This window comes from Lagopus leucura, unplaced genomic scaffold (assembly GCF_019238085.1).
Source record: "Lagopus leucura isolate 7727_CA_CO unplaced genomic scaffold, USGS_WTPT01 Super-Scaffold_100073, whole genome shotgun sequence".
NCBI classification, from domain to species: Eukaryota; Metazoa; Chordata; class Aves; order Galliformes; family Phasianidae; genus Lagopus; species Lagopus leucura.
In genome coordinates, this window is record NW_024962314.1 from 1202 (window position 1) to 28930 (window position 27729).

A 27729-nucleotide genomic window follows, 5' to 3' on the forward strand; every position below is an offset into this window, starting at 1 on the left:
GGGAGGGCAGCCCCAGAGCCCCCCGTGTTAATGAAGGAAATTAAAAAACAGAAATCTGGGTCCGGGGGTGGGGGGGGGGAGGGAGGAGAGAAGAGCAGGGTTAGTGTGAAGGCTTCCTGGTGCAGCTCGGGGGGGACAGAGCCGGCCCCCACCCATGGGTGTCCAGCGGGCCCCCACGCACCAAAGGGCGCCCAATGGGAACCCAGTGAGCAGCCAGCAGGAACCCAATGGGAGCTCAGAGGGAACCCACGAGTATCCAATGAATGGGAACCCAAACAGGAGCCCATGAGTTCCCTATAGGCACCCAGCAGGCACCCTCGCACCCATGGGACACCCTTCCACCTGATGAGCACTCATGGGGCACCCAACCGGTGTCCTCACACCCAGCGGGGACCCAATGGAAACCCTTATGTGCAATGGGGACCCAACGGGAACCCCAGCACCCCGTCAGCACCCGCTGCTCACTGTAGCACAGCTGGGCGCCCCAGCCCTTAAGGAGCCCCCCCCGCACCCCGGGACCCCCCCTCAGCCCCCCGCCCATCTCCCAGCACTCACTCGGAGCCGGAGGAATCCTCATCCACAGTGCCTGCTTTGATGCTCATGGCGATGGGCGCCGCGCCGCTCAGCTGCTCCTGCAGGCTCTGCCGGGGCCGAGGCCCCCCCGGCCCCCCCCGCTGGCTGCCCTCGCTCCCGGAGGAGGCGGCGGTGCCGGCGGGGGGCGGGGGGGGGCGCGGGGCGGTGCCGCGCTCGCTGATGGGCGGCAAACCCCTCTTCTTCAAGATGCCTGCGGGGACGAGAATGGCACCGTAGGGATGTGGAGCACCGCGGTAACCCCGGCTCTGCACCCATGGGTGTCCCGTACCTTTGTGGGGGTGAGGGAGGGGCAGCAGCGGGGGCAGCCTTGGCGGCCCCTCACCCCCCGGCACCGGCTCCACGCGCAGCGGTTCCGTGCCTCCGTGCCCGTCGCTCTCGCTCGCCGTTGTCACAAACTCCCCGGGCCAATACGGCCGCGCCGGGGCCACCGCGCCGTCACCTGCGGGTTTGGGGCCGGCACTGAGCCGGGGGACCCACGGGGCACCCAGACCCCCTCAGAGCCCCGCTTACCGGTGGGTGTGGGCGGCTGCTCGGGGCGCAGCAGCGCATCCCAGGCGGTGCCGCCGGCTTCGTCCTCGCTGTCCGAGGAGTGCGTGGAGCCGTAGGAGCCGCTGGGATCCTCCTCCAGGGACAGGTCGCTGTCGGAATCGCTGTCGTGCTCTGCGCGCCGGGAGGGTGGGAAGGCAGAACTCAACGGGAGCCCCAGCGCCGCGCTCACCGCGAGTCCCCATGCGCGCTGCGCTCACCGTGCTGCGCGTCCGCAGTGTCCAGGAGCCCCCCCTGCTCTGCCGGCACGCGGCCGCCGTTCAGCCCCGCGTCCTCCCTGCGAATGACAGCGGTGACATCCCGCCCCCCACCCCCCCCCCCCCCCCCCTCCAAAACCCGGCTGTGCTCCCACCCCGCACCTGCGCACGAAGGGGATGTAGCTGTGCTGGCTTTTGGCCGCGCTGTGCAGCGATCCCGTGGAGTCCCCGCAGGGCGCCTGGTACAGCCGGCCGGCCACGTAGGTGGTGTCACAGCTGTACGCCTGCAGGGACGGGGACACGGATGGAGGCGGGGTGCCGGTGGGACCCCGCGGTGCCCCCCATCCCATCCCACAGCCGCGCACTCACGGTGGTCAGCGTGGATTTGGTGGCCAACGCGGGGTCGGGGCTCTGAGCGCGGGCACAGGCGGAGCGCAGGCAGTGCCGCACCTCCCGGCTCAGCACCACGCACACCAGGAAAAAGAGGGGGCCCTGAGGTGGGAGGGGAGAGAGGGTGGGTGAGAACCGCATTCAGGCGTCCTCCGTTGGCACCTCAGGCGGGTGGGGGACAATTGGTGGCACTGGGTGTCCCTTCAGTGGCACCTCAAAGCAGGTGAGGGTCACTCTGTGCCTATGGAAAGTCCCGTGCTGACACCCCATACTGGATGAGGGTCCCCCATTGATATTCCAGACGGCTGAGGGATAACTGGTGGCCAGCGGGTGCCACCCCAAACCACGTGAGGGTCCCTCTGTGCCCAATGGTTGCCCTCCATGGGGCAGCGTGGTGCTTTGGGGGAATGGAAATATGGGGCTATGTGGGTGGAGGTACCTGGAAGCAGTTGGAGATGGCGAAGAGGTAGTGGAAGAGGATGGCATCGCTGTTGACGGCAAGCAGGGCGAGCAGCCAGGCCAGGCTGGGCAGCACCAGCACCACCAGTGCTGTCTGCAGCCCAGAGCTGGGGGGGGGGGGACGACAGTGTCAGCACCCCAGGGCGTGGGGGGAGCAGTGCTGCACACGGGCCCCTCTGCCAGCTGTGCTCCCTGTCCTTCGTGTGTCCCTGTGCCAGCTCACTCACCTCGTGCCCTTCTTCTCGAAGCCCTGGGGGGTGGCACAGGACGCCCTGGCTGCCAGCACGAGGAAGAAGACACCGACCTATGGAGCAGGGAGTGAGGGAGGGCTGCCATGGGGCCTGTACCATGTATGTCCCTCGTGCCCCATAAGTTCCTTGTGCCTCATATGTCCCATAGATTCCATATATCACCATATGCCCTTATGCTACATACATCCCATACACTCCACATGTTGTCTATGGCCTATTTATCCCCCATATTCCACACATCCCATACACCCCATGTCCCCCACAGCCAAACGTCCTCCATGCCCTGTATGTTTTACAGACCCCACATGCTCCCTATACATCTCATGTACCCTACATGTCCCATAATTCCCCCACTCCCATGTTCCTTATACCCCCACATGGCCCCTTTCTATACCCCACATACCTACTCTATACTCCATTTCTTCCCCATGCCCCCACATACCCCATACACCCCATATATCCTCCACACCCCACGTGTCCCCTCTGCCCCATAAGCCCCACGTATCCCCATCCTCCGCACCGCCACGGCACAGGCGCTGGGCCCCGCCAGGCTCCACACCAGGCTGTCATGGATGGAGAGCCAGCAGAAGTCGGGGTTCCCGTAGCCCTCAGGGTCCAGCCCCACAGCCAGCCCTACACAGCCACACGTTGGGACGGGGCCTCATTGGCTGAGGGGAGGTACAGGGGGCGGGGCTCAGTGGGAAGGGGCGTGTCCTACCGGTGATGAAGGCAGGGAGCCCCCAGCCCAGCACGTGGTAGAAGCGCATGGGCCCACGGTCGACGTGCCGGGGTTCGGTGCGGCGCCGGTAGAGGTGCAGAGCCTCCAGCAGCGCCCAGCCCACGGCACTCAGGTGCAGGAACTGCAGCAGGATGGCCACCACCGTGCATGCCAGCTGTGGGCCGGGGGGTCAGACAGGAACCGCCCACCCACGGAGCCACGTCCCCTCATAGCCCCGCCTCCTCAGAAAGCCCCGCCCACCGCAATCCACACCCACCTTTAGCCCCGCCCCCATTTAAACCCCCCATCCCTTGTATGGCCTCCCCCCTGCTTGTGCTCCTCCACAGCTCAGCGCCCCCCACCTCCCACGATCCCACCCCATTCATCCCCACCCCTCTCCCACTTCCCCGTCGGCTCCACCCCGGTTCGCCCCGCCCCCCGGCCCCGCCCCTACCGGCAGCTCAGCCTGGTTGATGCCCAGCAGGAAGACGAGCTGTGCCAGCAGCAGCGCGCAGGCGCCGTGCCGCCGGATGCTGTGACGGTTGGAGCTCAGCCCCCGCAGGGCACTCAACACCAGCACGGCCAGCAGCAGCCCCGCCAGCGCCACGCCGAGCGAGCCGTAGGTCAGTGCCGCCAGAGGGAGGATCTCCCCGTTCTGCCGGTACCGAAACGCTAAGCCACACCCCCTCCCTGGCCACGCCCACGCTTGGCCACGCCCCCCTCCCCGGTACACAACCGAGGTCGTTGCCTCGTGGCCCCGCCCACAGCGCCACACCCAATGGGGAAACGCCGCTCCCTGCTTGGCCACGCCCCCACTGCAGCTGACCCCGCCCTCACGTAGGGCTCCACCCATTTCTTGGCTCCGCCCCCGTCCGGGTGCCCCGCCCACAGCATGACAGCCTATGGGGAGCCTCACTCCCTGTCCAGCCACGCCCCTATGGAAGCTCCGCCCACTTTTGCTCCCGCCCTACGACCGCCCCTCCCACCTGGAAGCCCCATTCACAAAACCCCTCCCTTTCCACCAGCTCCTCCCACTTTCCATAAGCCCCGCCTCCAGCACCCCACACCCAGTTCCCACGTGCCATCCCAGCGTCCCCTGCCGCCCCGCCATGTCCCCACCTCGCGCCGGGAGATGTCCATGAGCACGGCGAAGCTCGTCATGTGGTTGCACTGGCAGCTGACGTGGCTCTGGTTCCGGAAAACCACCTCACAGCCCCGCGCCGACCAGCCGCCCGCACCGCCTGCCCTGCAACCAACCGGGACACCCCGCAATGGGACACCCCACAATGGGACACCCCATAATGAGACACCCCGCAATGGGACACCCCAACCAGGGGCACCCCAACCAGGGGCACCCCATAATGGGACACCCCACAATGGGACACCCCATAATGAGACACCCTGCAATGGGACACCCCACAATGGGACACCCCAGCCAGGGATCCCCCACCACGGAACCAGGCTGCCCCCACCTCCCACGTCACCACGCACAACGCTGCCCCCATTCCACGGCGCCCCCCCTCCCCACCCACACTCCATGCCCACCCCACAGAAATGCCGCCCCCCCGCCGTCCCCATCCCGGCTCACAGCAGTGAGTGATTCCAGAAGACGCAGATGGGTTTGGAGCGTTCCTGTGTTTCCAGCAGGCGGAACTGCAGGGTGATGGGTTTCTCCAGCGCGCGCGGCGCCTGCCCTGCTGCAGCGTGCACACTGATGCTCACCACCGGCGTGTTGATGATGGGGCGTTTGGGCACCCTGGGGGGCAGCAGCTCAGGGTCCCCATGGGGGCCGCACCTCCTGCAGGCAGCCGCCCCCAATGCCCGTATCCATATCTCCCGCGGGCGCCTGCATCCCCCACATCCCAGCACCCGTGGGGCAGCTCGGGCACCTCCTGGGCCCCCACATCGCAGCACCCCAATATCCCCTTGGCATTTTATGGGCACCCAATGCTTGCCACCCCCCTCAGCCCTACGGCCACCCCCTGTGCCCCACAACCCCCCCAGCACCTGAGGCTGCGCTTGTCGGTGTCGTACTGCTCGGGCAGCAGCCCTGCCAGTGTGCGGTAGATGATGACGCTGGCGATGGCCTGGCCCTCGCTGGGCTCCGGGTGCCGCTTGTGCCGGGTCACCAGGGTCACCTCATCTTCCTCCTCGTCCCCTGCAGCCTCTTCATCCTCCTCCTCCTCTTCCTCTTCCATCTCCTGCTGCTGCCCACCTGTGCTTGGCGATGCCTTTCCGTGCCCAGCAGCGGGGCCTGGGGTGGGAGATGCTGGGAGCCCGATGCTCTCCTGGGTACACGCAGGTACCCCACGGCCCTCCTCCCAGCCCCACAGCCGCGCTGAGGTCCCCAGCCCTACAACCCCAATAGGATCCCCTACAGCCCTGCCCACCCCACAGCTGCAGGGTGCCTCCCGACACCCCCCAGCACTCACGCCTGCCCTCGGGGGGCCGGAAGACGCTCTCAGGCAGAATGACGGTGGTCTCCAGGTCGGGGGGCTTCTCCCCTCGCAGAGCCTCATAGCGTGGCAGCCGTGCGCCCGCAAAGCTGCCCTTGTCCAGCCGCACCACCGACACCACTGCAGCGGCACCAGGGCGTCACCAACGGCACAACACACGTGTGCACGGCCCAGAACACACGTGAACGCACACACACATCCCTGGGCACGGGCAGCACCCGCAGTTCCGAGCACACACAACGCTCAGGTCCCCAGTTGTGCACACACCCACATCCCCCAGCACCCAAATGTCCCACACAAATGTCCCCGGGCACACGGGTGGGCACACAGTCACCTCCCCAGGCACCACGTGGATCCCTGTGCGCACACGAGGCCACGAACAGCCCCGACCCCCATGGCGCTCACCGATGTTGGGGGTGACGATGGTGAAGGGGCTGAGGTAGGTCTGGCGCATGTTCTGTGCCAGGGCGCTGGCGTAGTCCTCAAAGTGCTTCAGCAGCCACGCCGTGCCGCCTTCCGTCTGCTGGATCAGCTCCCAGTGCCGCTTGTTGCTGGCGTCCAGCAGCGCGCTGCCCACCCGCAGCAGGTTCTGGAGACGGGCAGGGCTGCTCAGTGCCCCTCACCACAACATCCTGAAGGATACGGGCCCACCCTGCACGGCTCCCTGGGCAGTGGGATGCAGAGGGCACCCAGCACCCCGCACAGCCCCAGGCACCCCGACCCTATGGGGGCACCCGTCTCCAACCGGCACCTGATGCGCACCCACCACTGTGGCACCTGGGCTCCAGCCCCACTCCTGGTGCCCCGGGGAGCACAGAGGAGATCCCATGGACTGCAGACACCCCACAACCACTGGCGCCCATCAGCCCGGCGCCTGGGCTCCATCCCCCAGAGAACGGGGTACAGAGGGGCACTCGGTTGCTCCTAGGCACCCCGGCCCTGCTGGGTACCCATCTGCAACGGCCGCTCTGAGGGTCACCGAGCGCACGTCCATCATCCAGCACCCCACGGCCGAGGGGACACCCGGGCACCGCGCACCCCCCTCCATCCCCGCGCCCATCACCTGCTCCCAGCGCCCCGCTCCCAGCGCCCCTCGGCGGCTCCCCCACTTGGCCCCACACCTCGGTGAAATGGACGTCCTGCGTGGCCGCCAAACGGAAGCCCCGCTGGGCGCTCTCGTGCTGCAGCAGCCGCGCTGCCAGCCGATAAGCCAGGCGCACATCGCTGCCGAAGTAGGCGGCCGTGTGCCGCGTGGCGTTGTGCAGCTGCAGCGCCACCCGCTGCGATTGCGCCGTGTCCAGCACCGACTCGTTGCGCACCAAGCGCTCCGCCTGCGGGGAGGAAAACCTCAGCACACCGCGTCCCCCACGGCGCTGCACGCTCCGCCCCCCCGCTTCCCCCCCCCCCCCCGAGTTGGGGACACTCACGAAGCCTTTGAGGGCGGCGAAGGCCAACGAGGTGCAGTTGAAGAGGTTGGGGGGCAGCCAGCCCTTGTGCTCGTCGCAGTGACGCACCGCTGTGCCTGCGGGGATGGGGACAGAGGGGACACTGCGGGGACACCGCACGTCCCTACAGCCGTGGGCTCTTGTAATGGAGTGGCAGCAGGACGGCAGTGCAGAGCTCTGTGCTCCTCCTGTGCCCGCGGAGCACTCGGGGAAAGGGCTGCCTGTCACCACCCCCTGTCCCCCTGTGCCCCTGGGGCGTGGGGTGGCGATGGGCAGCCCTTGTCCCCAGGTCTCCCCTGCACCCACAGGGCACTTGGAGCACAGGGTGGCACCGGGCAGCTCTGTCCCCCCCTTCCATCACCAGCGGGCATCACTTGGGCATGGCACAGCCCTGTCCCCACGTCCCCCCTTACCAATGGAGCCCTTGGGGCACGGGGCGGCGGCAGGCAGCCCAAAGCGCGTCCTCGGCCACCAGATGCTGGCCTCGATGGCACGGGGACAGCTGTCATAGTTGACTGCAGGAGGCAAAGAGTGCAGGTGTCAGCACCGGAGGACACCGGCGCCGGGTGACACCGCGGTGCCATCACTCACCTTCACAGCCGCTGACCGTCACCTCGGCGAAGGGGTTGTCGCAGCGGTCGCAGTGCCGCCCGATGACGCCGGGCTTGCAGGGGCACTGCCCACTGGTGGCATCGCAGAGACGTGACAGGGACCCGGTGGGGTAGCAGTCGCACAGCAGGCAGGTGTCGCTGCCCGCCGGGCGGTAGTGGTTCTCCTGCGAGGACACGGGGGGTCGGCGGGGCTGCGCCGGGTGGGGGCACGGTGGGGACGGTGGGGGGCGCTCACCTTGCAGCGGCACTCGCCTGTCGTCTTGTTGCAGTCGGGGTCGAAGCCTTTGGTGACGTCGCAGCTGCAGGGGCCGCAGGTGGGGTGTCCCCACCAGCCCCGGGGGCACGGCTGGTCCACCCTGTGTGGGCAGCATGGAGCAGCGTGGCACAGCACGGCACAAAGAAGCATGGCCCGGCCCGGCACGGCCCGGCAGCCAGTGCGCAGCCCCACGCCCTCCCCACGCCGCTGTGCCCCCGCGTGGCCACCGTCCCCTTTCCATGTTCCCTTTCCGTGACCCCCACATCCCTTCCACAGCCGCTGCGCCCCTCCTGTCCTCACCGTGTCCCCTCCCCTCACCTGTGCTCGCAGTACGGCCCAAAGTAGCCCTGGGGACACTCGCAGGCGTAGCCATGGGGGGCACCTGCTCTGCGCACACAGCCGCCCCGGTGCTCACAGGGGTCGAGGGCGCAGGCGCTGATGCAGCTGTCACCGAAGTAACCTGTGACACCGGGGGTGAGGTGGGGGCACATTTAATGCAGTGTCCCCAGGGGGCGGCTCCTCGGGCTGTGGCATCCCCAAGGCAGCCTGTCCTTTGGAGAGGGGTTAGGTCAGGGGCTGTGGGGCGGCAGCGCCAAGGCAGAGGTGACAGCCCTGGAGAGGACAGCACTGTGGGGACGCACTCACCCGGGTGGCAGCTGCAGGAGAAGCTGTCCCAGTCGTCACTGCAGTAGCTGTGGGGTGGGCACGGCCCCGAGTCGCAGGGGTCGGGCAGAGCACAGCCCCCCTCCACATTCACCCGTGCAGCTGTCGCCACCTCCAGTGTCACCTCGCTGCCCGTTGTCCCCACGCGCACACCCTGCGGCAGCGCCCGGTACCAGGCAAGTCCCCGTGTCACCGGGGCCGTGCTCAGGACCCACGTCGTGCCCCCATGTCCCCACGGTCCACGGCCACACCTCCATGCCCACATCTCTGTGCCCACCCCCGTGGCACTGTGCGCTGTCCCCACACCTCGTGTGTGTCCCCATTCCTCCCGCTCATCCTCACACCCTGTGCCGCGTTCCGTGCCCACACCCCCATCCCGTGTGCCCACCCCCATTGCACTGTGCCCACACCCCCACGCCCTGCTCCCCATCCCTGTCCATTGTGGGTGTCCCCATGCCCTGCGCCACGTCCCTGTGCCCGTACCCACAGCACTGTGCTCACACTCCCGTATCTTGCGCTTGTCCCCACTCCCTGTGACGCATCCCGTGTCCCTCTGCCCACCTCCACACCCCAGAGCACCGTGCCCACATCCCCCTGCCACATCCCACACCTCACAGCCCATCCCGGCCCCATACCTGCACACAGCCACGGAAGCCCTGCTCCACCTGCCCGCCGTCCCCCTGCAGCCCCCCGACGCTCAGCGCCCGCAGCCGCAGCCCCTGCAGCCCCCCGGCCACGTCGGCCGTCGCCTGCGGGCAGAGAGGCACTGAGCTCCATGGGTACCGGGGGTCCCCACCCCATGGCCCACCCTGTGTCCCCCCGCACCTGGTGGCGGCCGTAGTCGAGGGCGAGGAGCAGCAGGGTGGTGGGGGGGGCACGGCCGGGGTCCCCCCGCAGCTCCAGCTGGAGGTGATGCCAGGCGCCATCGTTGACCCGCGCGTGGGGCAGACGCAGCAGGGCCAGGCGGGACCCCCCCTGCCACACGCCTGCCTCCACCTGTCCCTCGCTCAGCTGTGGGCAGAGGTGTCAGAACGCCCATGGCAAAGCACCCCCAAAAGGGTGATGCCTCCCCAAGGGCGACCACCCCCCACTGCAGCCCCCCCCCCCAGGCAACATCCCATAGCCCCAGGACAACATCACCCCCCGGCACAACACCCACCCCCAGGGCAATACCCCCCAGTGCTCCCCCCAGAGCAGCAGTCCCCACATCCACCCCCAACCAGGACAATAAAATAACTCCTCGATAACAGCCCCCCCTGGTACCACAGCCCCCAGAGCAATTCCTGCAGGGCGATACCCCCACACCTATAAACCCCCTACCCACAGCTCCCCCATAGGGCATCATCCCATCCATCCCAATACCCCCACACCCATAACCTCCATGCCCACAGCATCCTGACAGCAACGCCCCCCATACCGACGGACCCCCGTGCCCACAGCCCCCAGGGCAGCGTCCCACAGGGCAGTAAACCCACCCCCAGCCCCCTGCAGCCCCTGCCCCACCTGCAGTGTGAGGGTGGCCGTGGGCCCGGTGGAGGCACTCAGCAGCAGTCCGCGGGGTTGGCGCGTGCGGAACATCAGCCCCAGGTGCCAGGGCAGCGGCAGCGGCAGCGCCAGCCCGCTCCACGCCACCAGGCTGCTGCCCAGGAACCGCTGTGGATTCGCCATCTCTGCGGGGCACGGAGCGAGGTGGGTGCCCATCTGCCACCCCAAAACCCATCCCATCCCACCCCCCCCCAGCCCCATACCTTCCTGGCACGTCTTGCCCCCGAAGCCCAGCGGGCAGCGGCAGCTGAAGCCGTCCCATTCGTGCACACAGGTGCCCCCGTTGTGGCACGTGCCGCTGTCACACACCGTCTTCTTGGCGGGGCAGCCTGCAGAGGTGGGGGGGCACGGGGTTGGTGACCCCTGAGTGGCTGAGGAATGGCTCTGTGCCCCGCTGGGCAGGGACACAGGGACCCCTGATGCCACGTCCATACACCCAAAGGGCACGGAGACCCCCGGTGCCGCGTTCCTACACCAAGCAGGGACGGGAACCCCCTGCTCAAACGTGCCCACGCCAAGGGAACACAGAGACCCCCATCCCCGCACCCGGTGCCCTTTGGAGTCCCCAGGACCCCCAGCACCTGGCACGGTGCCGTTGTTGGCGATGAAGGCGGCCATGTCCACGGGACGCTCGTCCACGCGCAGGTGCCGCATGCAGCCCACGAAGTGGCGGCTGCGGATGGGGAAGCTCTCGGGCAGGGTGGGCACACCGCCCAGCAGCAGCGGCCCCGTCAGATCCAGCGACCTGCGGCACCGATGTCACCTGGGCAGGGGGGGGGGGGACACCACCAAGGGCCCCCGTTCGTCCCCCCCCCAGCCCCGTCCCCATCCTCACTTCTTGGAGCCGGACTGGGTGCCCTGTGCCGCACACGAGTAGTTGCCCAACACGGGGCCGAACTTCAGGGCCATGCCCACGTCGCAGTCGTCCACCGCCACCACCGCCACCTTCTGCTCCGAGGGGCCCTGCGGCAGCCCTGACTTGCCCAGCACGGGCTGTGGGCACCCGGTGAGCCCTGCTGATGGCACCGCCTCCTCCCCGGCAGCCTTTGTGCCCCCATCGACCTCCTCCAGCAGGGCCGCAGCCCTTCCTCTTCCCTCCGTCTCCTTCCTCATCCTCAAAGCCCCATCCCCAAACCCCTCCGTTCTCTTCCTCATCCCCATACCCACATTCCCGTTCCTCTCCGTCCTCTTCTGCTGTCCCCAAACCTCCACTACCCCTTTTCTCATCCTCCCAAACCCCCACCCCCGCCCCACTCCATCATCTTCCTCCATCCCCAACTCCATGTTTCCTCTCCTCTCCATCCTCGCACCCGATCCCTTCATCCCTCCTCTTCCTCCACCCCCTTCCCCATCCTCCCCTTCATCCCCCCAAATCATCCCTGCGCCCCCTCCCCTTTCTGCTCCCCTCCATCCTTTCCCTCCCACCCCAAACCCCACACCAGCCCCACATCCCCATCCCTCTGCCCCCCACCCAGGGCTGCAGCATCCCAGCGCCTCCCCCCTCGCCCCCACCTTGTTGTAGTAGTGCAGCTGCACCCGGTGCCACTGCCCATCACTGACACCGCCCGGAACAAACGGGGACACCGTGGTGGTGGTCTCACCTGTGGGCAGCGCAGGGTGCATCAGGGTGGGGGGAGCACAGGGAAGGGTGACACAGGGGGGACAGAGCCATGGGATGGGACGCGAGGGATTGGGTGCAGTGCTTGGGATGAGATGGAGGCAACTGAGGGCCAGGAGCACAACGCATGGGACGGGGATGCGGCGCCAGCTGACGCCAGGGATGTGAAGCATGGGAAGCATGGGATGCAGTGCCAGGGATGGGGATGCAGTGCCAGGGATGGGGATGCAGTGCCAGGCTGCGGCGCCCAGGGGAAATGCCGTGGATGCCGTGCCAGGGTGCGGCCCTACCTGCAGAGAAGGTGAGCTGGATCTGCTCCTGGACGATCTCCAGTGCCACGAAGTCGTGCTTCTCGTTGAAGCGCCCGTTGTAGAGCAGCAGCGCGTCCCGCTCCTTGGTGGCGAACCTGGGGACACATTGTGCGCCCACCTCTGTGCTGTGCGCCCACCTCTGTGCTGTGCCCACCATGACGCGCTGCCACCCCCAACCCCTGCCCCGCTGCCCCACCGCCCCCCTCGGTGCCTTCTGGGTGCCCCACTGCCCCTGCCCTGTGGCCCCAGGCCATGCCGACGGGGCTCCCACCAACCCACGTCCCACTGCCCCAACCCCACAGGGCCCCCACCACCCAACCCCAACACCCCGTTCCCCTCACAGCTTCCATCCCCACTGTTCCTACCCACATCTGTAGGGCACTCCCCAGCCCTGGCCCCATTATCCCTGGTGACCCACAGCCCCATTCACCACCACCTCCTGTTTCATAGGGCACCCCCCACCCTTCTGAAGCCCACAGGGCCGCCACCTCCCCGCAGCCCCCACCCCACACCCCCATCCTGTTCCCCCACCCCGGGTCTCACATCAGGGTAAGGGTGAAGTGGAAGCGCTGCCGGAGGCCCCGGAAGGTGATGAAGGACCGTGGGGGGAAGCTGCGGGTGCTCATGGCGCAGAAAGGCTTCTCGTAGTGCCCGGGGGGGCACTCGCAGCGGAACCCCCCGACCAGCAGGTTGACACAGGTGCCCCCGTTGCGGCAGACCCCCGGTGCACAGCGGCCACGGCGGGTGCTGAGCTCGCAGTGCTCCCCTGCAGGGAGGGCACCCTGGTGCTGACCCCCAACACTGGGGTGTCCCTCCATCCTCAGTCCTGGGGTCCGTCCCCCCCACAGAGCATCTCCAAACACCACTTATCCCCAGCTCCATCGCTGTTGCAACCACCTCCTGTCACCATGGCAACTGAGACAACCCCCCCATTGCCCCATAGACAGCTGGTCGCCCCACCCTGGGGTCCCTGGGGGTGTCCCCCATGCCCCCCCCCCCCCCCCCCCCAGAGTCACACAGGGAGGGGAGCAGATGTGGCAGTGGTGGCAGAGTATCCTCTGCATGTCCTCTGCATGTCCTCTGCACGTCCCAGAAGTACCCCAGGTGTGTCCCCCTGGTGTCCCATGGGTGTCCCTCATGCATGCCCCCCCTGAGGTACCCCTCCTCAGTGATGTTCTGTAAGGCATGCAGTGGAATGGAGGGGACAGAGGAGATGGTGGAGACAAGGAAGGGACCGTGATGGAGGAGGGATGGACTTGAGGGATGAGAGATGTATGTTGGGTGGATGGGAAGATCTGGGGGGGATGGATGGATGAGGGGGGGGGGGACGGATTTGGGGGAACGGATGGATGTTGGATGGATGACGAGGGATGGAAGAGTGATGGGGGATGGACGATGGGCACGGATGTTGAAGGGATGGATGGGCGTTGAGGAGATGGAGGACGGGGGGACGGATGGACGACGGGAAAGGATGTTGAGGGGACGGATGAAGGGGGACGGCAGAGGGCTCTCACCAGTGAAGTCCTCGTGGCACTCGCAGGTGTAGCCGCCCTCGTGGCTCCGGCAGCGCCCATTGCCGCCGCAGGGGCTGGAGAAGCAGAGGTCCACCTCCGTCTCGCAGTAGTCGCCGGTGAAGCCGGGCGGGCAGCGGCAGCGCAGGCCGGTGACGGGATGGATGGGCCGGAAGAGGACGGTGTCGGAGGCCAGGAAGGGCGCGGAGCTGTCGAACTTGAGGACGGAGACGCAGCGCATGTAGTTCTCACAGGGCTCGCGCAGGCAGATGTTGTCGTCGAAGGGCAGCACGCGTTGCGCCGAGATGGCGGCCAGCAGCGAGCGGTTCAGGTAGAGCCGCTCCTGCAGCTCCTCCGAGGAGAAGAAGCGGGCGCCGCGCGCCGAGGCTGGCAGCCGCACCGACAGGCTGACGTTGAGGATGCGCGCGGCCGCCACGTCCGTGTCTGTCTGGATGTTGAAGAGCACCACGCGGTGCCGGGGGGCGGCCAGCACTGCTGCCACCCCCTCCAGGAAGAGGCTGAGCAGGGGAGAGAGGAAGCGCTCCTGGGACATGTCGGCCAGGCGCAGCGTGATGCTGTTGCTCAGCATCTCATCCGTGATCACCGTCACCCGCAGCGTGCACTGCGCCGTGGCGCTGTGGACTCCGTCTGTGGGCAGGATGGTGGTTGTGGTCAAGGCGGTGGCACCGACTCGTGGGCACCGTGGTGGCACTTGGTGATGACGGCCCTGGGGTGAGCACCCAGCTTGCCGTGGTCACCGTGGTGGCTCCTGATGGCCACGCAATGCCAACCCGGCTGGTCCCGCTATGGGGTCAGCGCCTGCAATTCCTCTTCCTTGCCGAGTGGCAGAGGGACGGACAGACAGATGGAGGACAGGGAAGAGAGTCGTTGGAGGACAGATGGACGGAGAGAGCACAGGGAGTGCAGACAGGGGGAGGCGGCTCAGGGGATGGCGATGGGTGACGGCCGGTGGTGGTGGCAAGGGGCTGGGGGGGGCGTTGCTATGGCGGTGGCAGGGGGGGCCCAGCCATTGCCAGGGGCTTTGTTTCTTGGCTCCTGTGCAGAGGGACACAGGGGGACTCCCAGCACACCCCCTTTGTGTGGCTGGAGCAGGAATGGCAGCGTGGGGGGGTGGGTGCACAGGGATGGGGATGGGGGAAATCACAGCAGCAGGCAGCGTGCGATGGGGGCTTGGGGGGAGGATTTGGAAGGGGGGATTCTGCACTCAAGCTGTCCTCTCTATAAACGGGGTGAGAAAGTTCTCCCACACGCCTTCAAAGCGGGGCTAATGGAGAAGCTGCAGGGAAGGGACGGGAAGGGAGGCAGGATTTGGGGAGGGGGAACCAAACACCCCCACCGCTGTTCTCTGCTCCCAAAGACCCCATGGCTGAGCACTGAGGGTTCTCGGCCAACCCCTCAGTTTCTCCCATTACAGCATGGTGGGGCAGCCTGGACCCCCAGCACACCTTGGGCTCAGCAGGGTCCCCGTCCCCACCGTCACCCCCATGCCTGAAGGAGCTCCAGGGGGGGATGCACTGCCCCCAGGTGCCCCGCATGGTGCCAGCCAGTTGGGAGGGTCCCAGCCCCATGAGATGCAGTGACTCAGTTTCCCTCCCTGCCCCTGGGGCGGCCCAGGAGCCACTTCCTCCACACCCTTAGAATCGCTCCCCTCAACCTCTGAGCAGCACCCAACAATTCCATGCCAAAGTCTGAACCCCCACAGAAGACACACACAGGGAGCTGGGACCCATGTGCAGCCCCCAAACAGGACCCCCCCCAAACACACACATGGGGCCCCGGGAGCCCCAAACCCATGCAACGATGCCTCGGACCCTCGCTACAAAAATCTATGAATGGAGGTATTGGACCCCCCCAGGTGGGGAGAACACAGGGGGTGCTGAGGCCCTTGGACCTGTGGTGGGGTGGGATGGACAAAACGCCACCAGCACATCCCCAGATCTGGAGGGGACACCCCAAAACCGCCCCATCAGGGGGTCCTTACCTGACACCGAGACCCTCATGACGGCCTCCAGCGGACGGTTGTTGTCCAGCGCCGGGCTGAGGCGCAGGTCCCCGGTGCGCGGGTCCAGCAGCACCAGGTTGAGCTCATTGCCTTGCTCAAAGGAGTAGGTGAGGCTGTCTGAGACGTCGGGGTCGCGGGCTGGGATGCGTCCGATGACCCCGCCGGGGAAACTGCCCGAACGGTTGGTGATGTAATTGTTGAAGACGATCTCAAAGTTCCTCAGCTGGGGGCTGTTGTCGTTGGCGTCGCGCAGGCGCACGTGGACGGTGGCACGGCTCACCAGCGGGGCCGAGGTGGCCTGCACCACCATGACGTACTCTGCTTTGGCCTCGTAGTCCAGGTCGGCCAAGGCGGTGAGCTCCCCGGAGAAGATGTCCAACTGGAAGACCTCGGGGATGTTGCCCTCCACGATCTGGTACATGATCTGCGCGTTGGGGCCCTCGTCGGGGTCGGTGGCGGTGATGCGGGCCACCACCAGCCCGATGGGGCTGTTCTCCTCCACGAAGATGTCGAACTCGTCGCGCTCAAAGACCGGAGGGTTGTCGTTGACATCCAGCACCGTCACCTGGATCTCCACCGGCGTCCGCCTGGCTGGCACGCCCTTGTCAACAGCGTACGCCCGCAGGGCATAGAGCGGCACGTTCTCCCGGTCCAGGCGGCGCAAAGTGCGCACGATGCCCGAGGTGGACTCAATGATGAAGTCGCCGTCACCATCGTCACCGCCCTGGAAGGTGTAGAAGACCCTTCCGTTGAGCCCCGAGTCACGGTCGGTGGCCGAGACCTGGAGGACGCTGGTGAAGGCGGGGACGTCCTCGTAGACGGAGCCCTGGTAGGAGTCGCGCAGGAACTGGGGTGCGTTGTCGTTGACGTCGCTCACCAGGATCTCCAGGTAGGTGGTGTCGGACTTCTGCGGGATGCCGTTGTCCCGGGCTGTGATGGCCAACGTGTAGGAAACCTGGTCCTCGTAGTCCAGCTCCATCTGCGTGGTGACGGCCCCCGTGTCGGGCGCGATGCGGAACTGCGGGATGCTGTCCTCCATCAGGTAGGTGATGCGGGCGTTCTCCCCCGTGTCCTCATCCGTGGCACTGATGACCACCACCGTGGTGCCCACCGGCCGGTCCTCATTGACATTGACGGTGTAGTGGGAGCTCTGGAAAACGGGGCGGTGCGTGTTGGCGTCGGTGACGTTGACCACCACCTGGGCCGTGTCCTGGCGCGTGCCATCGGAGGCGGCGACGGTGAGCAGGTAGTGCCGCTCCAGCTTGTAGTCCAGCGGCAGGGCGAGCGAGAGGAGCCCCCCGCCGCTCTGGCTGGTGATGGAGAAGCGGTTGCGGGTGTTGCCGCTGGAGATCTGGTAGGTGATGACGCTGTTGGCGTCGCGGTCGACGGCGGAGACGGTCAGCACGCTGGTGCCCACTGCCGCGTCCTCGTTGAGGCGGGCGCCGTATTCACGCTGCGTGAACTCGGGGCTGTTGTCATTGACATCCAGGACGGTGACGCTGACGCTGGCCGAGGACGCCATGGGGGGGCTGCCCTGATCCTGCGCCTCCACCTCGAAGCTGTAGAAGTCCACCGCCTCACGGTCCAGCTCGGAGGCCACCACGATCCACCCGGTGCTGTTGTTGATGGCGAAAGGGAAGCCGGCGCCGGTCTCCAGGAGGGTGTAAGCCAGGCGGGCGTTGTCCCCCGAGTCGGCATCGATGGCTTGCACGTGGATGACAGAATAGCCCACAGGCACGTTCTCCAGCACGGTGGCCTGGAAGGGAGTGCTGACAAAGATGGGCGCGTTGTCGTTGACGTCCAGCACCTGCACGGTGACCAAACCGCTGATGTTGGAGAGCGGCGGCCGCCCGCCGTCCTGCGCACGGATGCGCAGCGTGAATTCCTTGCTGGCCTCGTAGTCCAGCGGGGTGACAACGTCCAGAGCGCCCGTCTGCGCGTCGATGTAGAAGTGGCCGCGCGTGTTGCCGCTGACGATGCTGTAGTGCACCACAGCGTTGCTGCCCTTGTCACGGTCGGTGGCCGTCACCCTCAGCACGGCCGTGTTGGGCAGCACGTCCTCGGGGACCTGCACCACGTAGCGCTTCTCGCTGAACTGCGGCGCGTTGTCGTTGTCGTCCTCCACCGCGATGCGCACCGTGGCGGTGGCGCTGCGGGGTCCCGGCTCCTGGCCCTGATCCGCGGCTTCCACCAACAGCTCGAACGCCTCCACGGCCTCCCGGTCCACGGGGCCGCGGGTGCGGATGACGCCGGAGCGCGGATCGATCTCGAACACCTCGTTGGCGCCGCCGGCGTTCAGCAGCCGGTACAGCACGTTGGCGTTGGGGCCGGCGTCGCCGTCGGTGGCGCGCACCGTCAGCACCTCGTAGCCGACCTCCAGGTTCTCCCGCACGCTCTCCCGGTACTCGTGCTGCTCGAAGGCCGGGTCGTGGTCGTTGGCGTCGCTCACCGTCACTGTCAGCGTGGCCATGGCGCTGCGCCGCGGCGTGCCGTGATCCACCGCAGTGACGCGGAACACGTGGCTGCTTTTGCTCTCGCGGTCCAGCGGAGCGGCCGTGGTGACGGCGCCGGTATCGGGGTCGATGGCGAAGAGCGCGTCGGAGCGGCTGTCGAAGAGCGCGGCCATGGCGTAGCGCAGCCGGCCCGCCTCGCCCGCGTCGGGGTCGGTCGCCGTCACCTGTGCCACCGCCGTCCCCGCCGGGCGGTTCTCCGGCACCGCCGCCTGGTAGCTGGGGGGCTGGAACTGCGGCGCGTTGTTGGGGCTGCGGCGGCGGCGGCGGGGGAGCAGCGCGCCCGGAGGGCTGCGGGCGGTGCTCCCGGTCCTCCCAGTGCCTGCGGGGAGCTGAGAGCCCCCGGCGGCTGCAGCGCGTGCCAGACGCTCGGCGCTCCCGGCTCCTCCACGGCTGTAAGCACGGCCACGAGTGCCGGTGCCGCCGCTCTCCCCGGTGCCGCTTGCGCTGCCGGTGTCGGCGGTGCTCGCGGTTCCTCCTTGGCCTCGTGCCCCACCGCTCTCCCTGCCGCTCCCGGCGCCTCCACGGCTTCGGGCTCCGCCGCTCCCCCCGGCGCTCATTGTGCTCCCCGTACCGTTTGTACCCCCGCCGTCTGCGTCACGCGCGGCGCGCTCGGTGCTCCCGGTGCTTCCATGGCCTCGCGCACCGCCGCAGGTGCCGGTGCCGCCGCTCTCCCCGCCGCTCCCGTTGCCGCGGGACCCCCCCGCGCTCCCACCGCCGCCGCCGCTGTCCCCGGTGCCGCTGGAAGAGCTGGAAGAGAGCGGGGGCGGCCGCGCTCCACCGCCGTCCCCGGCGCCGAGGTGCGAAAGCAGAGCTGCGGGCGGGCAGGTGCCGGTGCCGGTATCGGTGCCGCGGGGCCGTCCCGGCGCGGCCAGCAGCAGCAGCGCCAGCAGCGCCAGCAGAGCCCGCAGCAGCGGCGCGGCCCCGCGGGCGGGCGGAGCGCCCATGGCGCGGTGCGGCCGATGCCGCCGATGCCGCTCAGCCCCGCGCCGCCGCCCGCGCGCGCCCGCCGGGGCGGGGCCGACACCGTGCGGGATTGCGCGGCGCTTAAAGGAGCCGCCGCTCCCCCCCCCGGCCCCGCCCCGCCCTCCGGCACCTGCCCCAGCCGCGGGCACACGGGCACGCGGGCGCGCGAATGCGCGAGGCGCGATCCGCGGGCACGCGCGTGCACAATACAGCCGCCGTGTGCGCCAGCACGGACGTGCACACACACGAACGCTCACCCACGCACGGGTGCGGGCACACGCACACGCACACGCACGTCCCACGCGCAATGCACACGTGCGCACACGCGCTCGGCCCGCAGGCGCGCCTTGCATGCAGCTGCGGGACCCCGACAGAGCCGGGACCGGGACGTGGGGGCAGCGGGACAAACTGGGGGAGCACGGGAGGCACCGGGCGCTGCGGAGCAACGGGAACGCTGGGACGGTGGGGTGGAGGGGGGTTCTGGGGGCCGAGGGACCGCCGGGAGCAGCGCGGAGCCGCTCCCCGGCTCTCGGAACGGGTCGGGCAGGGACAGCGGAGCCGCCCGGGGACCCCCAGCCCGCGCCCGGTGACTCAGCGGCGCGCCTCGCCCTGCCCGGGGGCTCCCGGTGCCCTTCAAAGGCGATGCGCGGCCGGGGCGGGCAGAACCGGCCGGGCGGGGTGCTGCGGGGCTGGGGGGGGCCGACGCCGGGCCGCCCCCCACACCTTTCCCGTGGGCGCAGCCCCGAGTTTCCCACGCGCGACGCGCAGCCGCCTCCAGTGGGTGGCACGGATCCCCCGTTGCCCCACCGCCGGGAAACTGAGGCCCGCTGCCCCCCCGCCTCCCCCCCACTCGCTGCCCACCGCCGCGGGGGTCCCGGCAGCAGCTGGGCGAGGGGGGCCCCGGCCCCTCGTTGAATTACAAATGCGATCGGCCTTTGTCTGAGCCATTGTGTGGGGTCGGCGGCGGCCCCCGCGCCCAGCTGCTGCCATCGGAGGCGCAGAAACGGAGCGGAGCCGCCCCCGCGGGGCTGCAAAATCCCCCACCTCCAAAGCAACGACCGAGCCCCCGCGGGAGGACACGCAGCCCCACGCACGGCTCAGCAGCTTTCTTTGCTTTATTGGGTTGAGGGAAGGAAGGTTTCCGCCCCTGCCATGAGCCCGCCATGCAGTGACCCCGCTGGGGGGGAGGCGGGGGGGCCGGAGCCGCACTTTGGGCCGGAGCCCCCGACTGTCAGTTCTTTGCACTGTGGTGCCGCAGGGCCGGGTGGAGACCGGGCAGCTCCCGCCCCAGACTCGACCCGAAGCGAAGGAGGCGGCGCAGAGCCCGGCGGAGCCGAAGGACTCAGGCGCTGCTGACGCCCATGTTCTGCATCTGCTCCTCCAGCACCCGCTCCCCGCCCGCAGCCTTTTTCCTGCCGCCTTCCTGCTGCTTCTTCTGCTTCTTGGAGAGCTCCTGCTCGATGGGGGCCGGCTTCACAAAGCGGATGATCTGCCGGAGGTCTGCGGGAAGGACAGAAGGAACGGATTGCAGCCCGCGGGGCTCTCCTGACCCCGCAGCCCCCCACCCCAGAGGCACAGGGGGGTCCGGCAGCGTGCAGGGTGCTACCTGGGGGCATGAAGTCCCGCAGCCGCTCGGGGATGACGATGCCCTCCTCGGTCTGGTAGTTCTCCAGGATGGCGCAGATGGTTCGGGTGGTGGCACACATCGTGGCGTTGAGCATGTGCACAAACTCCACCTGAGGCAGGTGGATGCGTCAAGGGGGCACACGGGGGAACAGCAAATGGGGAACGGGGAACACGACCGCCCAGCCCCACACCCTCACCTTGTCCATCATCTTCTTGGTCTGCCCAAAGCGGATGCGCAAGCGGCGCGCCTGGTAGTCGGTGCAGTTGGAGCAGGACACGAGCTCACGGAACGCTCCTGAGCCTGGGAACCAAGCCTCCAAGTCCAGCTTCTTGCTGGCAGCGTGGTTCAGGGCGCCTGGTGGGCAGCAGGGCAGCGGTTAGGGGCTGCAGCCACAACGCACCCCACAGCGGGATGCAGCCAGGGGTCAAAGCCCACAAAGTGACCTCAGCGCAGCGCTGGGTGGGAGGCAGCGCTCCTGCCTGGCAGAGCAGAGGACGGAAGGAACCTCAGCGGGGGCACATCTTCAAACAGGAGCCACTTGGGCTGCCCCTCTCTTCCAGAGGCACAGTGGGGACGGGGCAGAGGGGTGCCCCACAGCGTGTGACTGTCCTGGTGTCCCCTTCCCATGGCTGAGGTGCCACCCCCCCCCTTGGCAGGTCTGGGGATGCACAGCGTGGGAACGTGAGCCAGCAGTGCTCTGGGACAAAGGAAGCGGAGCTGGGAAGTGGGTCAGGGTCACGGTGACACCCGAGGCGCTGGCAGAGGTGCCGGGCTCCTCCCAGACCAGCACAGCATGGAAACAAGGGGAAGAAGCCCCCACCCCAAAAGCTGGCACCCCACGCAGTCCTGCAGTGCAGACCCCTACCCGAAACGATGTTGACAACATGGTAGGGGATGCCCAGGGACTGGTAGAACTCCTCGGCCGTGGCGATCATCTCATCAAACATCTCCCATGACTTGTTGTCGTGCGGGGAGGCGTAGACGAACTGCTCGATCTGCGGAGATCCCCCACGTCGGCTCCATCCCAGCCCCAAACCCCACATGCCGCCCCCCAGCCGCCCCTCACCTTCTCAAACTGATGCACACGGAAGATGCCGCGCGTGTCGCGGCCATGCGAGCCGACCTCCTGGCGGAAGCAGGTGGACAGCCCTGCATATTTGATGGGCAGATCCTCCGGCTTCAGCCACTCGTCGCGGTGCAGGGCGGCGATGGGCTGCTCGGAGGTGGCAATGAGGTACTTCTCATCGATGGAGCTGTCCTCGGCCTTCTCGCTGCCTTTGCCGATCACCTGGGGAACAGGAGGGGACCGTGGGCTTGGGAAAGAGACAGCGCCCTCCTTTCCCAGCTGTTCTCACACAACCCACAGCCCTGACAGATGCTGCTGGTGGCGGCACGGACACCCAGCTCCCTGGCAGCAACGTTTTCCAGGAGCGGTGCTGAGAGGAGAACGGGGCGGCTGCAAAGTGGGTCGCAAGAAGGGGAGCAGCTGCCGTTTGCTGGCCTCCTTTCAGGGCCTCGATGGCCTCCTGCCAGCTCCTGACAACCAGGCTGGGGACGAGCCGTCTCCGTCACCACATCGCCGTGACAACCGGCTGCGTTGGCTGCCGACCGCCAAGCCTTCCTCAGAGCAAAGCAGACCCAGAGCCTTGCTGGGTGAGTGGATGGCAGCCGGCTGCCCCCCGGCAGGGGGAGGCACACGGCGTGGGCTGGGCGGGACGGTTGGACCCTGAGGGGCCACGGGTGCCAGGCGGCGAGACACAGAGAGCCAGCGGGCGTCGGGCTCACCTTGTAGAGCTCCTCGTCAAACTGGCTGAGCTGGGCCACCTCCTGCATCACCTCCTTCCGCATGAAGAAGGGCGTGTAGACGGGAGTGTAGCCCTTGGCACGGAGGCTCTGCAGGGCGTACTGGATCAGGGCCTGCTCCAGGAACACCAGGGGACCCTGCAGGATGGGGGAAGCCACGGCTGGTCACACACACCCTGCTGTGACGTCCCCACGGAGCACCGGGCTGCAGGGCTCTCACCTTCAAGAAGTAGCCCCGGCTCCCCGCGACAACGGCCCCCTTCTCTCCCTCGTAACCATCCACCATCACCACCAGGTCCACGTGGGAATACTTCTTCCTGCAGCTGCAGTCCCCCCAGATCCGCTCCACCTTGTTGTCTGCATCCTGTGCACAGAGGAAGGGGAGAACGCTTCACATCTCCTCCCCGGGGCCGCGGTGACATCAGTGCGTTCCCCACCGGGCAGTTTGGGCACACGGCCCCCGGTCGCCTCCTTCTCCCTCCCTCCCAGCCCCACACAGGGGCCCCATCCCGACCCAGGCTTTGCCATCCGGCAGCGATCAAACAGAGCCTGGAACCCCAGTGCTGATCCCTGCTGGTCACTCATTGTGCGGCCGCTTGGCAGCTGGCCCGGCCCGATTGTGTTCCTCCAGCAAAATATTCCTGCTGGATGAATGGGGGCAGCGAAGGGAGATCCCAGCCCCCGGCCCGCTGTGAATTTCCCATGTATGGCCCGAACAATGCGCTGTCTGAGCCGCTCTTTGTGCGCTCCCAGCAGGAAACGCTGTCTTGTCATGCAGATTTCGTTCACCTCCAGCAGATCCGGGGGGGGGGGGCACGGCCCCACAGCAGCGTCCCGCTTTGACGAACCAGCTCGGCCAGCCGGGTCAGCCCCGCAGCCCCCAAACCGCGCACGGTGCCGGGCTCCATCCCTACCTCATCGTTGCTGATGGGCACCGAGGGGTGCAGGAGGTTCCCGATCTCCCGGAGGCTCTCGAAGCGTTCTGCCTCCAGCCTGACGCGCTCCGCATCGCACTTCAGGATGGCTTCGTCGATGAGGAGACGGACCTTCTTGATCTGGGACACCTGCAGCCCCTGCACAGGGAGGAAAGCCGCTAAGGAGCAGGGGCTGAGCGCAGTCAATCACCCTCCCCTGACATCCACGGCCTCCGGAGTGAAACCCGCGGGCTGAGCGCATCAAACAACAGCCAGAGAGGACAAAGCCCCGACATCGGTCAGGCTCTCAAAAGCCCCGGGTGAGGCACGGCGTCACGCAGCGCCTGGCAGCCACAACGGGGAGCAGTCAGCTCCCATGGCAGCAAAAGCCGACCAGCGTCACGCTCATTAAACAGCGTGGTTAATGAAGGGGGAAGGCGAGCGGGCAGTGAGGGAGGGCCTCCAGGGAACAGCAGCTACTGAGGCTGCTCGGATCCCCCCCGTAACCGCAGGTCGGGTCGCTGACCGGCGCTGCTGCACAGAGATGCTGGCCTCCAGATGAATGACAGCGGGAAAAAGCCGGCTTAGGACCGGGAGAAATGGGGATCCCCGCTATGGGGCTGCAGGCAGTGCTGGGGATCCATACGAGCCGTGGGGGGGAGGTGGGGTCGGACTCACCCCCAGGACATCAGCTGTCAGCTCATCCAGGTTCTGCGCGCTCTCGGGCACGGACTCATCGCTCCCTACGGGCTCCTTCTTCTGCAGCAGGAGGGAAGAGAAACCCCGCCAGGGTTTAAAGACCCGAACAAGAAGGTAAAAGCATCCTTTAACATTGCCGGGGAGAGGCTGGCGAGGCCCTCACCTTCATCTTATCACCGATGGTTTTGCTGCAAAGGTTCTTCAGCTTGTTCAAGTTATCAGCACGAAATCTGCCTGCGGGGGGGGGGGGGGGAGGTGCCGTCAGTGGGGCACACGAGCGGGGCTGCAGCCAGGAGCTCCAGCACCAGAGCTTCCTTTAATGCCATTGCGAGCAACACCACAGCCGTGGGGTTGAGCCCCTTTAAACCCAACGGGAGCAGCGCTGCACCACTCGGATCCCAAAATCCGGGGCCGTTGGGGGTCTGGGCGGGTCCAGGGCTGCGGGGTGACATTGGAGCATCTCGTTTTGCTCAGCAAAGCGTGGCGGGGACAGGAGCCGCGATGAGGGGACGCACGCAGCTCCCTGTGGGTGACGCAGGGTTCGCTGCCCCCGGATCCCCGCAGGGCGGCACAGCGGGACGCACCAACAACACCGCGTGTCTGCAGGACGCGGGGCGGCTCCCGGGAGGGCAGAACGGCCACGGCATCACCGGGCGCCGGGCACGGGGCTGAGCCGGCACGGATTGCATCAGCCGGGAACGGACGGCGGCACGCGGGGCTCCGAAACACCGCCGCGGGGCTGCGCAGAGCCCGGCCCGGCCGTCCCCAACCCCGCGGGCGGGCCCCCCCCCCCCCCCCCGGGGTTTGGGCCCCCCCCCCCCACCCCCGGGTCTCGGCTCAGCCCCAATAGGAGCGCGGCTCCCCGGGGGGGGCGGTCCCACGTACACCTCCGCCAGGCGCCGTCCGCCCGCACCAGCGCGTCCACCAGCGCCGGGTCTTTGAAGCGTTTCCGTTGCATCTCCCGCACGGCCGCGGGATCCCCGCCTTTGTCGGTACGGAACAGGTCCAGGTCCAGCACCATGGCGGCGGCTCCGGAGCGCGGTGACAGCGGCGGTTCCCGTGCCCGTGTCCGTTCCGCACTGCGCCTGCGCAGCGCCGCAGGGCGGGGCCTCCGCAGAGCAGCCGAGGGGGGGGCGATGTGTGGGTAGAGCGCCGACAGCGCGCCGACAGCGCCCCCTGGTGGGGACGAGGCGGCGCTGCGTTGGGTCTGAGGGCCCCCGCTTGCGGCTGCCGGCGGGGCTCTGCGCGACCCCACGGGAGTAAAGGAGACTTGTGGCATCCCTGTGGCGCACATGTGGCAAGCCAAGGACACCATCTATCACCCAATAGCATCCTCCCGGTAACCTTCAGCATTCCCCACAACATCCCCACGGCAGTGTGTGGCCCCCCATGGGGCTCTCATCATCTCTTATGGCATCTCTGTGGTCCCCCCATAGCATCACCAGCATCTCATGGCACCACATGGCACCTCAGGGTAACCCACAGCATCTGCAGGCTCCCTTATGGCAGCTCCATAGCATGGCCACGGCACAACGTGGCACCCCAGTGTACTTCATGGCATTCTCTTGGTCCTCTATGACACCCCCACGGTGCTCAATAGCACCCAAGGGTGCCCCTATGACATCCCATAGGGCCATATGGCAATCCAAGGATGTCCTGCAACACTCCATAGCGTCCTCATGATGCTCCATGGCATCCCCGTGGCACCCCATAGCATCTTCACGGTTCCCTATGGCATCCTCATGGTGTCCCATGACGTCACCACAGCATCCCATAGAACCATTACAGCACCCCATAGCAGTCTCACCATCCCATATGGCATCCCCAGAGCCTAGGGTGTTTCTTGGCGCCATATGGCAACCCGAGAACATCCTACAGCATCTCCATAGCTACTTCATGGCACCATATGGTGCTCCATAGCATTTTCAGAGTCCCCTGTGATTTCCCCATTGAACCCCAGCTTTCCCCTGTCCATTGCTGGGTGCCACACGCCCCCCCCAGCACAGAACCACCACACCAGGCTCAGAAACATCACCTTTATTGCACAGCCAGGGCATGGGGGGCTGCCTGGTGCTGCCTAGAAAACGCTGAGATCGCTGTAAAAAGGGGGGATGGAGCCATGGGGTGGGGGACACGGGGCACTGCTGTGGGGACGGCCGCAGGGGGACCCACTGTGGGGCAGCATCACCTCAATGGGGGCATCCTGGCAGGGGGAAAGGCAGCCTGGGGGGGAGTGGGGCTGGCATGGGGCTGTGGCACAGCTGGGATGGCATGGGGTGACACGGCGTGGGGGGACAGTGACGTGGTGTGACGTGGCCACCAGGCGTTCCCTGCCGTGCCCCAAGCAGGACACGAGGGGCCAGCAGCTTGCACATGTGTGCACACTCGTGCAACCCCCCCCATGCACACTTCTGCCCCACACATGTGCCCCCAACACGACACATAGGGCCGTCCCCCCCCCCCCCACGTCCCCGTGCCGGGCTGGGGGTGCTCCTGACCCCCACGTCTGTATTTGGCATTTTTGGCTTTTCCCAAGGGTGGGGGGAGACAAAAGTGCCCCGGGGCTCTGTGGGTCCTTAAGGCCACGGGGTGGGGGGTGGGACGGCCCCCTCACAGCTCCAGGTCGGTGCCACCAGACGATGGCTTCAGGGGGACGGAGTCAAAGCCGTCTGGGGTGCGCTGCAGGGAATGGGGACAGAGGGATGAGGACACAAACAGGGGACACCCCTCCCTGTGGGACACCTCCTCCACGGGGCATCCATCCCCACAGGACATTGGTTATCCCCTCTGTAGGACACCTCAACCCCATAGGACCCTGCATCCCATGGGACATCCGCAGCTCCACGAGTCATCCTCATCCCCTAGGACCCTCAACCCTGTGGGACACCTCCAGCCCCTGCAACATCCCCATGGGAACCCCCACATCTCACGGGGGACGCCCCAATCTCACGGGGCACCCCAACCCTTGGGACTCCTCTGTGCCTTGGGTCAACCCCGTGGGACTCCTCCATCTCCATCCCTTGGACGATCTCCTGGGACACCCCCCATCCCTTGGGTCAATCTCATCCCCTTGGGTCAACATCACCCCCACGGGACACCTCCATCCCTTGGGTCAACCCCGTGACACACTTCCACCCATTGGGACAATCCCATCCATCGGGACGGCCCCACGGAATGCCTCCATCCCTAAAGGACCCCCCTGCTCCCGTTCCCACTCCCACCTTGGTGGCCAGGCAGCGGATCTTGCCCAGCAGGGACTTCTTGCTGGTGAAGATGAGCTCGTCCTCACCGTCCTCTCCCTCCATGATGGCACAGCTATCCGGTGCCGGCAGCTCGCTCTCCTTGGCCGCCGCGTTCAGCACCAGCCGTGAGTACTTGTACTCCAACCTGCAAACAACCCCCATACCCGCCCCCCCCCCACAGGACCGACGGGCGGGGGGGGGGGGGGGGAAGCAGGGGACGTGCCCCACACTCACTTTCGGTTCTTCTTCCAGAAGTAGGCGGCTAGAGCAGCCAGCAGCACGGCCACGCACGTCCCCACCGAGACGCCCACCTTCAGCCAGAACTCAGCGCTGCGGCACGGGCGGACCCGGGGGGGGGGCAGGCGCTGCCCCCC

The 27729-nt window shown here is 67.4% G+C and overlaps 3 protein-coding genes across 3 annotated transcripts in view; all 3 read right to left on the bottom strand.

Annotated features, from left to right (window-relative positions):
- CELSR2 (cadherin EGF LAG seven-pass G-type receptor 2) overlaps nucleotides 1–19051 on the bottom strand; it is a 19308-nt gene extending 257 nt beyond the window's left edge. Inside the window, exons 1-34 of the mRNA XM_042887179.1 lie at nucleotides 15574–19051; nucleotides 13575–14219; nucleotides 12604–12826; nucleotides 12040–12155; nucleotides 11644–11732; nucleotides 10967–11124; nucleotides 10713–10876; nucleotides 10335–10460; nucleotides 10090–10256; nucleotides 9412–9597; nucleotides 9222–9335; nucleotides 8569–8740; nucleotides 8242–8383; nucleotides 7903–8023; nucleotides 7648–7831; nucleotides 7470–7571; nucleotides 7039–7133; nucleotides 6733–6942; nucleotides 6017–6200; nucleotides 5588–5731; nucleotides 5163–5409; nucleotides 4744–4911; nucleotides 4275–4401; nucleotides 3610–3810; nucleotides 3156–3330; nucleotides 2958–3070; nucleotides 2414–2490; nucleotides 2167–2293; nucleotides 1707–1829; nucleotides 1500–1621; nucleotides 1341–1417; nucleotides 1105–1254; nucleotides 863–1033; nucleotides 556–784 (exon numbers count right to left, since the gene is read on the bottom strand). Coding sequence (XP_042743113.1) covers nucleotides 556–784; nucleotides 863–1033; nucleotides 1105–1254; nucleotides 1341–1417; nucleotides 1500–1621; nucleotides 1707–1829; nucleotides 2167–2293; nucleotides 2414–2490; nucleotides 2958–3070; nucleotides 3156–3330; nucleotides 3610–3810; nucleotides 4275–4401; nucleotides 4744–4911; nucleotides 5163–5409; nucleotides 5588–5731; nucleotides 6017–6200; nucleotides 6733–6942; nucleotides 7039–7133; nucleotides 7470–7571; nucleotides 7648–7831; nucleotides 7903–8023; nucleotides 8242–8383; nucleotides 8569–8740; nucleotides 9222–9335; nucleotides 9412–9597; nucleotides 10090–10256; nucleotides 10335–10460; nucleotides 10713–10876; nucleotides 10967–11124; nucleotides 11644–11732; nucleotides 12040–12155; nucleotides 12604–12826; nucleotides 13575–14219; nucleotides 15574–19051 — 8927 coding nt within the window. The remainder of the gene's footprint in view (nucleotides 1–555; nucleotides 785–862; nucleotides 1034–1104; nucleotides 1255–1340; nucleotides 1418–1499; nucleotides 1622–1706; nucleotides 1830–2166; nucleotides 2294–2413; nucleotides 2491–2957; nucleotides 3071–3155; nucleotides 3331–3609; nucleotides 3811–4274; nucleotides 4402–4743; nucleotides 4912–5162; nucleotides 5410–5587; nucleotides 5732–6016; nucleotides 6201–6732; nucleotides 6943–7038; nucleotides 7134–7469; nucleotides 7572–7647; nucleotides 7832–7902; nucleotides 8024–8241; nucleotides 8384–8568; nucleotides 8741–9221; nucleotides 9336–9411; nucleotides 9598–10089; nucleotides 10257–10334; nucleotides 10461–10712; nucleotides 10877–10966; nucleotides 11125–11643; nucleotides 11733–12039; nucleotides 12156–12603; nucleotides 12827–13574; nucleotides 14220–15573) is intronic.
- A 1116-nt stretch (nucleotides 19052–20167) lies between these two features.
- SARS1 (seryl-tRNA synthetase 1) lies at nucleotides 20168–25198 on the bottom strand. Its single transcript, XM_042887178.1, has 11 exons — nucleotides 24999–25198; nucleotides 24277–24347; nucleotides 24093–24173; nucleotides 23415–23573; nucleotides 22721–22864; nucleotides 22483–22638; nucleotides 21764–21985; nucleotides 21563–21692; nucleotides 20894–21051; nucleotides 20677–20806; nucleotides 20168–20570 (listed from the first exon to the last, which is right to left on the bottom strand). Exons 1-11 carry the CDS (start codon nucleotides 25132–25134, stop codon nucleotides 20413–20415), a joined length of 1545 nt encoding a protein of 514 aa, XP_042743112.1. The 5' UTR covers nucleotides 25135–25198; the 3' UTR covers nucleotides 20168–20412.
- Nucleotides 25199–26135: 937 nt separating this feature from the next.
- Nucleotides 26136–27729, bottom strand: part of ELAPOR1 (endosome-lysosome associated apoptosis and autophagy regulator 1) — a 7301-nt gene continuing 5707 nt past the window's right edge. The window contains exons 19-21 of the mRNA XM_042887133.1: nucleotides 27590–27729; nucleotides 27335–27500; nucleotides 26136–26792 (exon numbers count right to left, since the gene is read on the bottom strand). Of these exons, the coding sequence (XP_042743067.1) occupies nucleotides 26724–26792; nucleotides 27335–27500; nucleotides 27590–27729 (375 nt within the window). The 3' untranslated portion in view covers nucleotides 26136–26723. The remainder of the gene's footprint in view (nucleotides 26793–27334; nucleotides 27501–27589) is intronic.